This window comes from Ceratosolen solmsi, unplaced genomic scaffold, assembly GCF_000503995.2.
Source record: "Ceratosolen solmsi marchali unplaced genomic scaffold, CerSol_1.0 scaffold15, whole genome shotgun sequence".
NCBI lineage: Eukaryota > Metazoa > Arthropoda > Insecta > Hymenoptera > Agaonidae > Ceratosolen > Ceratosolen solmsi.
Window position 1 is genome coordinate 1,670,024 of NW_011948434.1, and position 18,769 is coordinate 1,688,792.

At 24.5% G+C, this 18,769-nt stretch overlaps 1 protein-coding gene across 1 annotated transcript in view; it reads left to right on the forward strand.

Moving 5' to 3' along the window:
• Positions 1–11,258: 11,258 nt before the first annotated feature.
• iav (transient receptor potential cation channel subfamily V iav) overlaps positions 11,259–18,769 on the forward strand; it is a 39,756-nt gene continuing 32,245 nt past the window's right edge. Inside the window, exons 1-2 of the mRNA XM_011502884.1 lie at positions 11,259–12,080; positions 16,864–17,089. Coding sequence (XP_011501186.1) covers positions 11,259–12,080; positions 16,864–17,089 — 1,048 coding nt within the window. The remainder of the gene's footprint in view (positions 12,081–16,863; positions 17,090–18,769) is intronic.

Genomic DNA, 18,769 nt, shown 5'->3' on the forward strand with positions numbered 1-18,769 from the left:
TATATTAAATTTTGATAATAATGTTGAAGTGTTAAAATATTCTTTTCTTCTGTTTGGATCTTCTCTTTTGGAAAAGAAAAATTTCATTTATTTTACAATTTAAATTTTACTTATTTATAGATAAATACAATATACAATATAACATATTACGTATTATATATACCTTGAAATAAATAAAATAATAAATTATACATTTATATACTAATCATATATTAATTATTACAAGGATTGCTTTATATAGCGATTACTTTAAGCTTTATATATCTATATATATCTTTATATATCTACTTTATTATATATTTATTTTATGATATCTTTTATACTTTTCATTTATTACATTATATATTATAAACAAATACATTTTATTAAACAAAAGAATAGTGTAGAGTTTATGAAATTTTAAAATTGTTAGCAGTATATATTTTCGTTAATTGTGTACAGATAAAAATGGTACATGAGACCAAGCCATTCATCTTATATGTTTAAACTGAGTAATAATGACAGTAATACTGATAGTGGATTATTCATATTTTCTACCTGTTAAATTATTATAAATGACGAAAATGGTATAAGTAAAATTAGAATTTTGTAATACAATAAATATAGAAGTTTGTTTTACTCATATATTGAAATTAAATTTTAATCGTTCTATTGATTAAAGGTATGTTTAAATTCTAAATTATATATTTGTTGTAGAACCACATATTGGACTTTCTCTGTTGTTTACAATTATTATGAAAAAATTCAATAATATAATTGTAATAATAATAAATTAATAATTATTTTTAAGAATACATACATATATATTATATAAATTGTAAAAAAAACAATATTAAATAAAATTAAAATAATGGAATGAAATACTATCATGGTTAATGGAAATGATTATTATTTATAGAAAATAATATATATTATATTTATCTTTATTAAAAATTTCAATAATTAATCCAATAATTGCATTTGGATTATAATGGACTAAAAAAATTTTTACTATATTACACTGATTTCCCTAAAAAGAGCAAACAGAATATAATTTTTGATATTATTTTATGTTATAGATATATTTATGTCTATATTATATTATATATTTTTAAATTATTTAGAAACTCAAATAAGTTTAAACAAATTTTATAATATAGATATTAGTACTTCGGTTATTTCGATTGCTTATAGTAATTGAACTGTGCCTTTTTGCTCTTAGGAATTGTTAATTAAGGTTGTCTAGAAGCTGAAGTGCAGTATCAGGGAAAACAGCTTTCGTTTTGAGTTTTGTACAATTCCAATCTGTATTATGGACACATTCGTTTCACGTAGTTTAATTAAAAAAATTGAAATGTATACTTGTTTCAAATCAAAGCGAACTTCTTTGCAGTTATAACGCGACCTACATTCTTTTGGTTCAAGTATTCGTATAATATTAATAAAGTATTTTATCTTTCTAAAATTACATCGTAGCTCTGTACATAATCCCAGTCAACATGAAAAAAGGATAACTCAGTACAGCTGAAATAATGTATTAGAACAGCAGATTAAAAAACAAATATATAATATATTTATTGATAAAAATATTTAATTTTTTTGTAAGCTATTGCTTAGTTTAATATAATTACTTCTATTTTATTTTCTGTACCGTCTATTTGCCTAGAGAGTATTAGTAGATGAAGTGGAATAAGAGAAACTATCTACTGTGATATTTATTAATAAAATTTTTCTAAATTTAGAATCAATGACTTAAATAAAAATATAAATCATAGATATTATAACGACATAAATAAAATAATTCATTAGTTATGTGTATTTTATTTAAAAAAATAATTGTGATGTAGTTTTATACTGGAATGTAGTCTATAAACTAATAAGACGAAAATATATAATGTATAATATATAATAAATAATATAAATAATATAAATAATATATATATATATATATATATATATATATATATATTTATTTATTTATTTATTTAAAATCATGTAAGTAAGAAAAGCCAATTTTACATGTATATTTATATTTTTTACTTAATTATTCATTTATGAAAGAGAAAATAATAAAGTAATCGAAGGAGGTATAATGAAAAAAAAGAAAAAATAATAGAAATGTCAATGAATCGAAATTTTTTGTCATTTTACAGTATAACTGATAACTGTACAAATAATGAACATTTGAAAATTCAAACTTCAAATTAAATGACCAAACAAAGCAAATCTACTAATATTGGTTATTTTGCACACGCTTAGGCTTAAATTTTGTTAATCATTTTTAATGCAGTAATTCGGAAAATAGTTAACAATCATGTCTATAAAATTAGCATTTCAACTACATATTCTATAATAAAATTATATAAATAAAATCTAGATTGAGTAAAAGTAATAAAAAATAATGAAAAATTGGTAATTTAAATGATAAAGGCATGCTAAAATTATGGTAAAATTTTAATATAATTATAAAAATTTATTACTGATGAAATTTTACTTACATCGTTTAAATACAATGTTTACTATATTGTGATATATATTGATCAAATAAGTAATTTTTATTAAAATTAAAGTGGTGTTACTTTTTAATTATCGATGAATGAAAATAAGGTTCTATTCAATAACTATCCTACAGTGCCATGCAACATAAGTCAGTATTGTTAGAATAGCTAATAAATGTAAATAATGTCATAAGTTATGAAATTTGAAAAATATTATTATGATTTAAATGATTTCAAATGAATATTATTTAAAGTATTATAAACGAATAATGAATAGGTAATTAGTTTTTGAAGTATAAACTGTACGTTGTTAAATAAATATGATGTAAGATAGAAACTATATTTTAATTATAGCTGTTACAAAAAATAATATTCCTTTTCATTAAATAATTTATTGTATATATTCATAATAAAAATTTTAATAAATATATTATATAAATAATATTATAAAAATAATAAATAAGTATATAAATATATTAAATAATATTTAATATATATTCATTAAATATCTATAATATATATTTAGTTAATGTCGTTTACGAAAACTTTATATTTATTCAATGTTTTGCGATTAGGTTATCTTAGAAATTATGAAATTCGAAGAATATATGTTTATATATTGTCAAACTGTATAAATATTAGATCACAAAAATCTTTTTAATTAAAAATTACAAAAAATTATAGAAAAACTTCTATAAGTTAATAGATGTTATCACTTTAATCAAATCATTACTATAACTAGAATTGTTTTCAAATATTGTACAATCTAACAATAAACCAAAATTATGATTATAAGCAGGCATTAAAACTTAATTATTTATAATATGAAGTACGTAATTCTAAGATAAAGAAAAGATGGTAATTGTATGGCTTTATTATCTGTATGGCTTAAAAAAATTGAAGAATTGAATTCTGTAGAATTAAATGTAAAAAATTTGTTATATAATACAAGTAAACATAACAAATTATATTTGTTTATTATTCAATTTTATTTATTTATTATTCAAGTTTATTTGTTTATTATCTTTTGGATGAATTACATATTTAATTTCTGTGTTAATGATATATAATGATAGTTAAATAATATATTATAATAATAATAACATTTAAACTTTTATTAAAACATTATAGATTTAAATATTTTCAACTTGTTCATTGTTTAGCACGTGCGATCAGAAATGAGTCTAATTAAGTATCATTTTAGATAAATTATAGATAACACTTATGTATTTTCAAAAGTAAAATGTGGAAACAATTATGGAACAGTAAAAGCATGTAAAAAAACAGTAATTAAATTAAAAGTAAAATTTTTTTATTATTATACCCTAAACGTATACACATATAAAAAAGAACTTGAAGTAATTACAGGATCTTTATTGTTTTAAAATATATTGGCTCTGTTTTTTCGAGGTCATATCGTTCTTATTATTCGTTCGATATGCAATTAATTATTATCGATAAAAACAATGCTTAAAATTTGTATACACACAACCTATGAGCACATGTATAATCATAATTAGTAGGATATATTATATAGAACACAAAGAAGTTATTGATTTTACTAAGAACTCTGAAAGTAAAGAAAAGGTTTTGAAAGCTATGAAATGCAGGTATGATTTAATAATTTATGTTATATTCTAATTACTTATTTGTTCTTATTTTGACCACTATAATTTTATATCTGCAGATATAAGGATTATATCTACAATAATTAAGTATATTTTAAATACCATTTTATAAATTATATTGGCTGTACTTTTAATATCAACTTCCTAGATTATAATTCTTTCTATATATATATATATATATATATATATAATTAAAATTTAATATAACAATTTTTTATATTATCTATTATTTTATTACATTTACACATATTATTTTCATATACTATTATATTTATAACTTTACAATTGAATGTTAAATTTCATATTCTAAGATTCAAATCTAAACAAAAAAAAAACAACAAATCAAATATCGAATTTCATTCGATGGAATTGGTAAATATGAAATGTTCGATGGTATACTTCAGATTTTGAAGTAAGGCATTTATTGATTTAAATTGATATTTTATGTATAGGATTTTGTTCAATTTTATAATTCTAAAAAATTATACTATAATTTTATTTTATTCTATACTATTCTAATTTATTTTGTATTATTACGATATTGTATTTATTTTGAAAAAGTTTTATCTATAAAAAATTTAAGAAATTGAATGCATTTTATACAAAATTGTAACATTAATGTTTTTAAAGATTATGTAAGTTTACATATCTTTGAATTAGTACGTAAATCATACATGTATGTGAGTATCTATGTGTATGCGCGCGTATGTTTATATCTACCTAAATTTAAGTATTCGGAATTTATCAGACAATTTCAGATAATTTTCGTTTACAATTTTAGAATGCTTAATCATGAATTCACTGATGAAAAAGACATATTATCATTTTTTTAGGATTTCTTATTTTTTATTTTATTTAAAGGTAATATAAGTATGAAGTGATAATATTTTATGAAAAATAATATGTATTAAATAATTTCAATATTAATAAATTTTGATAAGATTAATTTAATAACTCTTTATATTTAATAAGTTATATAAATACATTATAACGTGATAGTCTACTGTTATCACAGGTTTCTGACTTTATAATTATAAATAGGTTATCAATATATTACGTGTTAGTTTTTATTATATTTATTAGTTTTTCATAATTGAATCTTACAAATAAGAAAATGTTATTAATAACCACTTTTATTTTTAAAATTAAAATTATTTATAAATTATAAACTTTTAGAAATTATAAATCTATACTAAATTAATCTGTTCGTAAATTTAATTCAACAAAAACAACAAAACTTAATTAAGAACATTTTGTATAAGTACAATGTAACTATATAAAATAATTATAATTAAAATCAATTAAATATTTAAAGATATATCATAATATTTTCATGTCACGACTACTTTATTCATATACTTATCATTGCAGAATTTATTGATCTACTTTATTAACGTAATTTACTTTGAATTTTTATTTGGAATAATTTTAACTCAGTCATAAATAGGATTTAAAAATTACATTTGAAATAGTGATGTATTTTTTATTATTGAAATGTTCTACATTATTTGTAGATTTTATTATCAATTTATTGTTTTTTAAAAATATATTGTAAATAATTTGTAATAATTATCAAAAACGCTTATATGTAATTGTAATAAGAAAATAATTGAATCACGATTATGATTACTATAGGTATTTCTCCTCATGTAATTGTTGGAGTAAACTCTGTATGTAAACGATGATTTTCAGTAACCCTGATAAGATTGTGAAATTTTTCCAAGATTCGAATTTTATATACAGCCGTTAAAGTTTTACTATATTGTTATAATAATCATTCCATTATTCATATATAATAATAATCGTATTGGTTACATTGAAATTTATCTATTTTCAAGCTACTCCCTTACTTATTTATTTTGATATAATAAATGTATATATCAATGTAACTACAATAATATTACTATTAAAAATGATATTAATTCAGATTATTGATAATGTATACCTTATAAATATTGTTCTTTAGTATTTCTCAACTGATTTTAGAAGTTTAAGTAGATTTTAGATCAGTTTAAAAACTGATTAACAAAATTTGTTGTTCATTAATTATTTAGAATGTAAAAAATATACTATTGGATAATTATAATGACAATCTGTGAAGAAACATAATCAAAGCTTAATTTAATGTGAATATCGATTCGATGAAAAACAGATAAAACACATTATACTCTAATACTCTAATCTCTAATATTGACTCTAATCTCACATTATACTATAATATATTCTACTGTAAAATTGGGTATATTTGAAACTTTTTTTTCTAGATAGACATATGGCTGAAAAGAAGCAGTTGAATATAAGTACATGTAGTTAATTTTATTTATTGGTTATGTCTATATTTATTAATTTGATTAATTCATAACAAATTGAAATATGATAGGCAGTGGTTCTAAATTTTATGAAATGGTGAAATAAAATATTAATATAATTTGTATATAATATGATATGTAAAGAAATAGCAAAATAATAATTACTTTTAGAATTTTTATGTACGTTAATATGTTCGCGTTGATGTAACAATTTATTAATAATAAAATTTTCATTAGAATATTTTAAAAATTTTTTACGTGTAATTACTTAATAAGGCTCCTTTACATCAAAATTGTTTTTATCAAATAAAAATTAAAGATTAAATTGTTTTCCATATCAAATATGTCTTAATTATTAATTGTAAAATGATAATAAATATTTGCAAGAATATTTCTAGTATTTAAAGAATTCACAATCAATGACAATGAAAATCAATAAAAAATATTGTCATTCAAGCATAGGTAACGTTCCCCTATTGTGTTATAACCACATATATGAATAATAATATTTCGCATGATCGGCTGAATTGAATTTTGTAACTGATGATTATATTACATATCCAATAATTTGTTATTAAAATTAAAACTGGAAATTATTTTCAAAAACTGTACGTTAGCTTCTCTCTACTTATGCACTGCCAGTAAAACAATTGATTTTCAAAAGAAGATTAGATTTATAATTAATATTAATTAATTTAAATATCGTATTTGCATAATATTTGCAAAATAGAAGTATGCGGTTAATATCTTAACCTTTTTAAGAGTAATATAATTTCATTTATTTATTGATGGTAAATAAATAAATAAATATTTAATTTTAATGGCTCGCGCAAATTGATTTAAATCAACAGTGTAGCGTATTAGAAATGGTTAAAGTGTTTAATATTATATTTTTAAAAAATGCTTATTTATTATAGAATGATACAATTAATAATATATTAAGAAGTTTTTAATTTTTAATAATTTTTTTATAGTATTACGATATATATATAAACATATGTAATTATATGATTATCACAATAATTGAAAAAACTAATTAATGTATTTATACATTAAAGGAAAAATATTGCTTTTTTAAGTAGTTCCATTAAATTTCTGATAATATTTTTTTTGTTAATTAATATAATTTCTTTTATAAATAAGGTTTTTTATTCTAATTTAAAAGTCGTTTCATATGTCAAAATATAAAATTGATAGGCAAATATTTTTTTAAATACCTATCGAGATATCGAGTCATGATATTATTTGTTACTTTTGTCAAAATAAAGTATTTTTAAAACAATGCTTACATGACAATTATGTATTGGCAAACTAATTTTATTTGGTAATTTTATTTGATTAATACTTTCGATATGAGTATACAATTTGACAAGCTGCTTAATCTAGTTATGAATTATTTAATTGTATTTAGATATTATCATATAGTAACGAATTAGATTGGACTAAAGTATTCTGTGATAATTTTTTATATAAATCTATCTAACTCTGTACAAATTTTTAATATATACAAAATAATTTTATGCCCTATTAGTTGTCTCAAATATAATATCATTACTAATTAATAGTAATAAAATTATTTAATTTGAAATTAAGTTCAAATGTAGTCTTAAATGTCTATTTAAAGTAATACTTTATAATTAGATGTGATATTCGAAATATTATTTTCAGTAAAAATGGATTTTAATAAATGGTTCTTTATAAATATTCATACATAATTTATGAGTTATTAAACGTAAAATCTTAATTACAAAAAATTTATAATTGCATAAATTAGTTATCATCTTCTAAATAACTAATATTACATTATACCAGTTCAAAATTAAATAAATCTCGAATAGTAAAATAATTATTTTATTCTTAAAAAATAATTAAATTATATTCTATTCAATTATTAATATATTGCACTGTACGTAATGAATATGTAATATTGTTAATTTATTATTGAATTAAATTATTATATGTTTTTAAGCATGTAAAATATATAAAAATTCTTTAAAATTTTTTCTAAAAGAGTAATAAGAGATCATAAAGTTACATAACGAATAATTAAAGGAGATTTTTTCGTGTCGTTTGGAGATAAAAATTTTTTTATTATAGATCTGGAATTATAGAAAGAATTAATATATTATTAATAGAATTTTATATTTAAACGTTATGAAATAATAATGAAATTGATACTTTTTCTGTTAATAATATAAGTTGTAAAAAATGATTTGTAATTATTCCTAACATATTACTAAATTTTGATCGATTTTCAAGTATAATGCAATTTTAGAAATACAAGCATTATGTATTCTATTCATCTATTGAATATTAACTTCTATTCTATTAACTATTCTATTCTAATATATTAACGGACGAAATTCATATTATTATTCACAGTACTATACTCAAAACCAAAATGAACAACTTATATTCATCAATCCATTATTTTTTCCAATATTGGAATTATCATCGTAACTGACCTATCGTCAATATTCACTCTTTATACAAAGTGTAGAAGAACAATAATTGTAAATATAAGCAAACGCTAAATACTGAAATCGTGTTAATGTTGCTAATCATGTTAGATCAATACACCTATGGAATGTGCAGCATATACAATTAAACATATACATAACCAATCACGTGACTTTGCTAATGCACAATGAAAGGTTGCCTTCAGAATATATTATAAAATAGTGTGAAAAATAAAAGAAATTTTTTATATAATTTCTATGAGGTTAAGAGCTATGTAAGTTCCGATCTTCAGTTATTTTAACATTATTTTGGTTCACAATACAATATGTGACATGTAGTTAATTTTGTATCAAAAAGTGTCTGTATAGTTAATAGTAACTGAAAATGGTATATCATCTAGTGACCCTATGGTATCTATTAGTACCAGGTACTGTTTATGGATTGTTCAGACAGTGCTGCTTTTCTACGTTGCTATAGAGAGCGAGACAAGAGCCACTGCCATTCTCGCTACCTAAGCTAACAATGGAGGCGAATTTTTCAAAATTGTTGTATTACATAGCTTACTTATATTGCTAGCGAAGCATTCCATTTTTACATGATGAAATGTTGTTCTGTGTTTCAACTGTTATATTTGAACTGTTATTGTATTGCTGTTTGTCTTAAGTAGATTGATGTTTGATCGGAGATAAAGATTTAAACGTTGAATTATCTTTGATCTCAATAGCCGTAGAATTTGTCTATGAAAGCAGTTAAATTAAGTGCAGTATTGGTTGAAAACTAAATTATAATTATGTCTATAGAAGTTTTAAGAGGCATCTATAATAAAAATATAATTATGTGTTATGAGAATTAAACTATGCTTGTTTATGTATTATATATATGTGAGTGTGTATGCGTGCACACGCGTGCGCGTGTGTGGATGTGAGTGTGTAAGTGATGTATTTAGTGTTAGTGTAAAGAGAATGTCATAATTTTTTAATCAAGTTAGTGGTAATTAAAATGATCTTATTCATTTAAACAGTATATAATTGAATCTGAACTTAATAAATGCCCAATATTCTATACTTATTTAAGATTTATATTAACTAATTATTTTTAATGTGAACCATTGATAGTATTAAATATACACGATTTGATCTAGTCAAGAAATATATATATTTAAAACATTTGTAAAACATTGTATTAAATTGAAATATTATATTTAGCTTGGTTATTCATTTTACACAATTAATTTTGCTTGATTGAATAAATAATTAATCAAATTAATACATTCAAGAAGATATTAATATGGCGACAATAATAAGATATTCGGCAAGGTTCTTCTATTTATTAATTTCTGAATAATGCCATAACTTAGTCAACATAGTAAGGTTATTCAAAATAAATTTTCAAAGTTCTTCTTTTATAATATTTACTCTGAATATTGACTTTATTAATTAATTATATTGTTTGTTTATGAAATATCATTAATTTTATACCATGAATATAAAATAATAATTCTATTTTTATTAAATTTATTGTATTTTATAAATGATATTAATAACGGTATTGTTACATATTTGACATTTTTTGGAATGTTCTACACGCATAAAAGATTTTCAATGGACTGATCTTTAAATTTCCAATTTAATGTTTTTAAATTCATTTTTACGAAAAAATTAAGAATTTCACATTGTATAATACATAATATGAAATTAAAAATACTAATTTATAAAAATAAAAAAAATGATTTCGGTAATAAATTTATTAATTATTAATTTATAGATTGATTTCATATAAAAATTCATTTAAATTTGCTTTCATAAAATTACTTAAGGCGAGAGAAAATTACTTAAGACGATTTTTTACACAATTTTTAAGCTTAATATCGCAGATTATTATACTGTACAAAATTATATAGGATTTTTATAAAAATAAATCAACTACACCTTTTACTATCCATCATATTTAATATTTTCTCATTGATTAGCATAACTGTATCGATTTTAATGCATTAATTTAATATATTTTTATAAAAAGTAGTTTGAGCATATAAATGAGCATCAAATGTAATTGTGATACATTAAATTGCTTTATCGTAAATATATAAACAATTTAAGTAGATTATTTGTAACTTGGAATATATAATGATCAATGAGCGACGGTTATTTTCTTTATTTCGCAATAATTTACTCCTTATGATATTGAAAAGTGATAAAAAGTCTTTTGTAAGCTATATTCGAAATATAATTTTTATTGTAGTTTCAGTTGATTGAGTTTTACAATGATTAAACTCCTTATCAGTACGTTTAATATATGTATTATTTTATTAATTAGATAACGACAAGTAAAAACGAAGAAAGATCCAAGTTCTTATAATAGGGTTATTGGTAAAGGATGTCTGAATGGGTGGGGTGTGTTCTTGTAGAGGTCGAGGAATTCAGGCCAATGCGGGCTCGATTCTCGATCGTGTAATTAGCCAGGCCAGTGACGAGGATCGGTGTTTACTCTATAAGCTAGCCAATTATAAAAAGGGTGGAGAATTGATCGAGGCTTATAATCAAGGTGGGCAACAAGAAGTTGAAAAACTTATTCAAGATCAATTTGGTATTTTAACGTATGATAACGGTAAAGGGCAAGTTATAAATAGAGCAGAATATCTGCGATGGAAATTTCGTGATCTAGAACAAGTTATTTTACCAATTGAGGCATCATTGTCGCAATTTGATCCCTTGGCCCAATGGAATGACCACGAAGCCTGTTGGCAGATGCAGTACAGAGGTTCATTGGGAGAAACACTGCTGCACGTATTAATAATCTGTGATACAAGAATCCATACCAGAATTGCAAGGACACTGTTAAAATGCTTTCCCCGATTAGCAATTGATGTGGTAGAAGGTGAGGAGTATTTGGGCGCTAGTGCATTGCACTTAGCGATCGCTTATGCTAATAATGAGCTGGTTCAAGATTTAGTGGAAGCTGGTGCTATTATATCTCAAAGAGCCACAGGAAGTTTTTTTTTACCAAGAGATCAGCAATGTCCCCACCCAGCAAAGTACACTGATTACGAGGGATTGGCCTATTTGGGCGAATATCCTTTAGCTTGGGCTGCTTGTTGTGCAAATGAAAGTGTCTACAATCTTTTATTGGATTTTGGAGCACATCCAGATGAACAGGATACTTTTGGCAATATGATTTTACACATGGTGGTTGTTTGCGATAAATTGGTATGCACTTTTGTCTTTTATATATACTTTATTTTAAATCATATATTTTTAGAAAATCTTCGGTTTGAAGAAATAAGTTATGAGTTTTACATAATTACAATACGTTAGTATGACGTTTTATATTATGTTTTTTGCATAATAAATTAATTTAATTACCAAATATCAAGTAACTATAGAAGCGACAAATAAAACTTAATTTCTGAATCGGTATTAATATCATAATTTTTTATCTTAACAAATATGCTAAAGTATCGATCAAAAAAATTTCATTATCTATCATATTATTACAATATGTTCGAATTAAACGAATTATCAAAATTAATCACTATAAACACATTATTCAACAGTTCATTTTTCGCTTTTAAATATAAAATGGATTGAAAGGTGAATATAAAAGAGGGTTTAATTTTTATTATTCTCACTTCATAATAATATTTTAGTTTGTCATTAAAGTATTGTCTATTTACCCTCTATTACAATACCCACTATACAATTCGTTGTTTCTCATTTCCATTTATTTAATGTCAAGGATTAACTATAATTAGTACATTATATTATAAACTGTATAATATTATGTTTTTATAATATATTTAGTTTATAATATACTGTATTAAACAAAATATTTTTTGGTTAAAAAGTGAATTAGTTTTTATCATTATACATATTAAAATTGTATAAATTATTTAAAATATTAAATTATACATTTATGGAGAAACGACTTTTTTCTTTTTAAATTAATAAAATGATATAAACACTAATTTTTTTAATGTATAAATAGTATAACTAATGAAAATCGATATAAAATAGAGAAATAAGCGATAAATAATGCTTAAAATATAGTGTATAAATTATAGAGATTAAATAGACAAATCTATTAATTATTTCTAATAAATTTCTACAAGGTATTGAAAATTTATGATCTGATAAGTTTAAATTGATAGAATTCGAAATAAAATATTGGAAAAAATTTTAAACCATTCAATTTTAGGAAATAGAACAGTACGTAAATGGGCCTTACGCGTGAATTTAATCAAATTTACGGATGCTGCTTGATGAAATCTGGCAAGCGCACTATTGATGCCAACACTGCATCGAGCGTGAAATCGAAGATCTTTAACTCATTTTTTTTAATTTGACCTTTTTTAAACGTACCCGTTATTAAGGTATTCTTTTTTTTTATTAACGTACAGAGTTGTGCAAATTATTTTTCCTGAATAAAAAATGCAATTCTTACCGTAAAATAGGCGCACTGCATTCTACAAATATAAATTTTGTAAATTTTTTATAGAAAAGAGAGTTTTTGAGAAACTTCATTCTCAAGTTATGAATCAAGCGTAACATGTCACAGGAGAGTAAACAAAAATTAAATACATTAATGACTTATTGTATGTGTTATTTATTCTTTTACTCTCTCTGTTACTCTTTAAATATATAATAGATTAATAAAAGGATTTTTGAAAAATTTTAGCAAATTTAAGGCAAATTAAAATTAGCAATAAGATAAAATTAGATTGATTTTTTGTTTTCTATAATATGCTATATTATAAATAAGTTTTTTAATATCAATCTTGCCTATTCACATAAAGGACATTCTTGTATACAAATTAATGTAACTGAAAACTTTTAACATATAGACATTCTATAGATTCTATGGATCTAAGGATAAATTTTGATGTTCAAAAACCTTTTTGAGAAAGTATATATGGTATATTGTGGCCTATATATAACCTATTGTGTAATACATGAGTCATATGTTTTGCTATATTTAAGCTTATTATGTTCCGAAATATTGTATAAAAACTTTGAAAATACAATTTCACTGTTTTTATTGTTAAAATACTACTATACTGTAAAATACAGCGGGCTGATTGGCAGTTATTAGTTTAATATTATAAATCGTTGTTTTCTAATACGACTTATAAAGAATAAAGTTTCTTGATGAAAACATTTTTATAATAAATTAAAAAAGTTACGTTACTTCTAATTTATTCAAAGAGTTCAGTTTCAACAATTACTCCGGATAAGTACATTTAAAAATAAAATTATATTGATTTATGTTAAGTATTTGAAATGTTCACAACACACATATTTATAATATATTTTTATTTTAATAAAAAGTGGTTTAATTGTAAGTATCTATTGAATGTAGCAAATTGTTTAATTTTTTTTAAAATTGATTCTAAATGTAATATATCTAACTTTATCCTCAACATGCTCATAATCAATCAATTAAAAAAAGCGATGAAAATTTTTTAAATATTCGTTCGACTTTATTCATAGATTGATTATTAATTTATTAAATAACTATTAACCTTGTGACGAAATAATACTTAATTGTATTTGCTTATTAGATCTATTAAGTGTCTTTCTTTTTTTCTTTCTATATAATATTACATGTATTTTTATGTGTATAATATTGTTCAGGATTGGCGCTCCCAACCAAAAAAATTTAATTTCCTAAAATTTTAATCACTATAATAAGAAAATTCGCTACAAAAAATTTTCAGAAAAAGTTAGAAGCTTTGCCTAAGAAAGCCTTGCAATTTATCCGCATAGCAACTAAGGCAGAATTTCGAACTGGTCAAAGCTTACTTTCCGAGAATTTGACAAAATTTCCTAGAATAGAACCTCTAGTGACACGCAAGAAAGCTTCGACACTGTAATACCAAAGGTATTAGTGCCAGACTCTGAATCTACGCAACCACATATACAGAGCAGTGCACGTCGAAGCAAATCAGTCTTGTCGAGTTAATGCGAGTTAGTGCAAGTCACACCTAGTAAAGTTCTACATGCTTGTCTATGGGAATCCGTGCAAGGTATACTCAATTGTTTATATTATTTATTGCTGACCAGCTAGCGGTGCGCCGTTCGCAACTTGACTCTTGTCAGACCGCATTGAGGACGTCGGTATAGCCTGGCATCACCAGCACACTATTTATATCATTCATTGTTATTACGACACAACGCTCACATTATTGGTGAGTAGTTTTGATTATTATCAGACCGCTAAAGAGGGCGCCTATTGGCCACGCGACTCTCGAGAGCTTGATTCCCAGAATTACTGTTACGTTCTACTGGTACAATAAAGCGCCCACAGTATAAAAAACCAGTCTCTCCTTGCACACCCGGACGCGGCCATGCAGTTTCTCTGCCAACTATCAGGATCACGACGAGTTCAACAATTTTTACAACGACCGGTAAAAACAACATTAATTGTAACACAACCTTAAATAAAAGTCACTAAAACAATTTTGTTTATACTGAATTGCATTAACCTCTCACTCATCCCCCCTTTCTACCACTAAACCGGTGGTACGGTCTAATCCAATCACCTTGGTCTCCTGACCATCTAGGTGGCTGGAATCTCAAACATTTGATCCTTTGACCCGGATAGTAGAGCTAACGCATTATTTCAGTTAACACAGGGATGGAAGTATCATTTATTTAAGAGTACACCATTAAAAACTACTGTTTCAAACTACCATTACCGACATTTGTTCCGCTACGTCGCCGAGCGTCAACTCGTAACAAGGAATCATCTCACAGTAAGCAGTTAATTGATTCTTCTCTTAGGATACTGATTCATCATCAAGAAAATGCCAAACTAGGAGAAAAAGGAACCCCAGATTTCCACGAGCTCTAACGCAACGATAACCGCTGAAGCAGATATCCGTAGGACTCGTAGCGTCACCACAGTACTATTAGCCACCGAGTTCACACTGAAAACTCAAACGCAATGGAATCGCATCGCGGTAATTAAGGAGATAGGGGAAGAACTTCCAACCCCTCACAAGAAATTCTCCATCGAAGAAGTCCAAGGCGCAAGAAAAAGAGTTGATGAGCTTCACAAGGCGTTTAACAAGGAACATGCCTGTTTAAAGGTTTCATGGCCTGCAGCCCTGATACAACACGAATACTTTGCACAGAATACGCAAGGAAATGAATTCAGGACATGCAATCGTAGAAGCCGTACTCGACAAGCTGTATCGGGAGCTAAGGAAGCCTACTCAAGACCTACCCGGAGCCTCGAAATCATCCAAGGATGTCTTCCCAACGATGAAGGAACCAAAGGAAATAGCCTGTCTTCCAGACTTACCACTGCCCACTTCCTCTGGCGATTACTTGACATGGCCGACCTTCTGAGACCTGACCTAATCAGTCATCTTGGATAACAATAGGCTCAGCGAGATGGAAAAATTACAATATCTCAGAAACTCCCTACAACAAAAAGCATTGAAAACCATTGAAAGATCCGATAACATAAGGCTCCCTTGCAGTAGCGTGGGAGGCACCAACAGAAAAGTATGAGGATTCAAGATTGTACGTCGAATCCCACCTGGACCAACTCCATTCCTATACGTCATGAATAGATGATGATAACCTTAAATAAAAATCACTAAAACCAATTGAGCTTATACTGAATTGGTGCATTAGCTATTCACTCATCCCCCCTTCCGCCATTGAACCGGTGGTACGGTCTAATCCAACCACCTTGCTCTCCTGACCATTCAGGTGGCTGGAATTCCAAACAAACATATTTATATAGAAATTTAAAGGTTATGTTATTACCAATAATTACTATTAGAATCGATATTAGTATAAGTAATAATTATAAAAGTTGTACGCATTTATAAGATTTTGTATATCTGATCTATATTATAGTTCATATACTATCTAGTGACATTTTCATAATCGCGTATATGAGATTAAGACCCCGTTGCTCGTTCGTTATCATGCATTCTTAGAAGGTTAGAAATACTAATTAGAATGTAACTTATCGCAGGATATGTTTGGGTATGCTCTTCGTCACCCCAAACTACCAGCACGCAATGGTATTGCGAACGCTTCCGGCCTGACTCCTTTGACACTTGCTTGCCAGCTGGGCCGTGCTGAAGTCTTCCGCGAGATGCTCGAGCTGTCGGCCCGGGAGTTTTGGCGATATAGTAATATCACCTGCTCAGCTTATCCTCTCAACGCCCTTGACACACTGCTACCCGATGGAAGGACAAGTACGCTTCCTTTGACATTCAATTAAGACTCTCCCTTTTCAACAACCGTCTCTATGTTTCTGTCCCCCTCCCCATTTACTTTTCTTCATTTCACTCGTTGCTCTATCGCCGATATACAATGGAGAGCTTATTCGTGTATGCGCATTTTCCTTGCACGATTGAAACATTTCTTTGGAAATTTATTTTCTTTTTTTACAGGGTTTATAAGATTAACGAGGAAGAAGCTAAGATAAGTGGCTTCAAGTAAGTTTTCAGTTATTGAAATTCTTTGTTCCAAGAGTGAGTGGTATTTACCAAGACCTTCTTGAATGATACTTATGTGATAATACAAGTCATGTATACCGAGGAGAAACATTTTATTGAACTCTTAAAAAAATCGATTATTTAAAAGTTACAATTAAGTATATGAAGTAGTATATGTAGTATATACAATTAAGTATATGGAGTACATTTAAAGTAAAGAAAAACAAATAATTTATAATACGGAATAAAAATAAATTAGATTTGATCATATAATTCAGCTAATATAATAAAAAGAAAATTGTGACAGTAAGTTTCTAAGGATTAATTTAATTAATTCATATTGTTAAATATTTAAAGTGAATAATAAATTAAAAAGTAAAAATGAAAATAGAATACAAAATAAGAATTATTAAAGAGTATGGGAGCAGATCGAAAATAAAAATAAAGTGAAAAAGTTTCAAAAGTTGTTGCATCATTTTGCAAAGCAAATCATTTTAATTAAAATTGATTGATTAAGTCGATATGGAACAAAATTGTTTTATTTGATGGAGTTATTTGAATAAGTTTTATTTATTTGATAAATTTATTTAAATCTTTTCTTTCCAATTTAACGTTTAATTTTGAAAAGGTTAAAATTGTTACATTTCATTATATATTATTTGTATTTATAAATATCACGAAATACTTGTTGCAATCTACTTTTAGATTAGATTTATCATTTTTTAATATTCATTAATAATATATTTAAATTTATTTTATCTAATATGTTTTTACCGATGTATGTTTACGTAATGAAATATAATTTTAATTATACTGGTAAAATATATCGACTATATTCAAAAGTATTTTGGAAGGTCATTCTTTCTTTGTAAGTACTTTCTGAGATATTTTAAACTACATATTTGATTTAAGATAAAATATTTTTCTTAAAAATGAAATACCTGTTCAACATATTTTTGATTTGTTATTTTATTAAACAAAATTTTTTATTTGTTAATAATATTTTTTTACTATTATATAAATATTACTTAAAAATAGTTGAAATATTAATGAAATAAATATTTCATTAATGTAAGATCGTAATGATATAACTAGACTGTATGGTATTCCTTTAAAATTGTTTAATGACATAAATTTGATAAACATTATATATTAAATAAGAAATATATACATGTATATATATGTTATGTTTAAAAATTTAAAGTATATTTAATTTCCAAAAGTGACAATATTATTCTTTTTTTAAGTCAAAATTAAAATATGTACTATTTCAAGAAATAGCTTAAGCAAATATGTTAAATGCAAAAAAATATTTTTTTATTGAAAATCCAATTATTAATTTCACATTTCATTTTAGAGTATTTCATGCATGCACCTTGACATGTAAAAATACTGAAATTAAATCTAAAACGACTAGTCCAAAATATCTATCATATA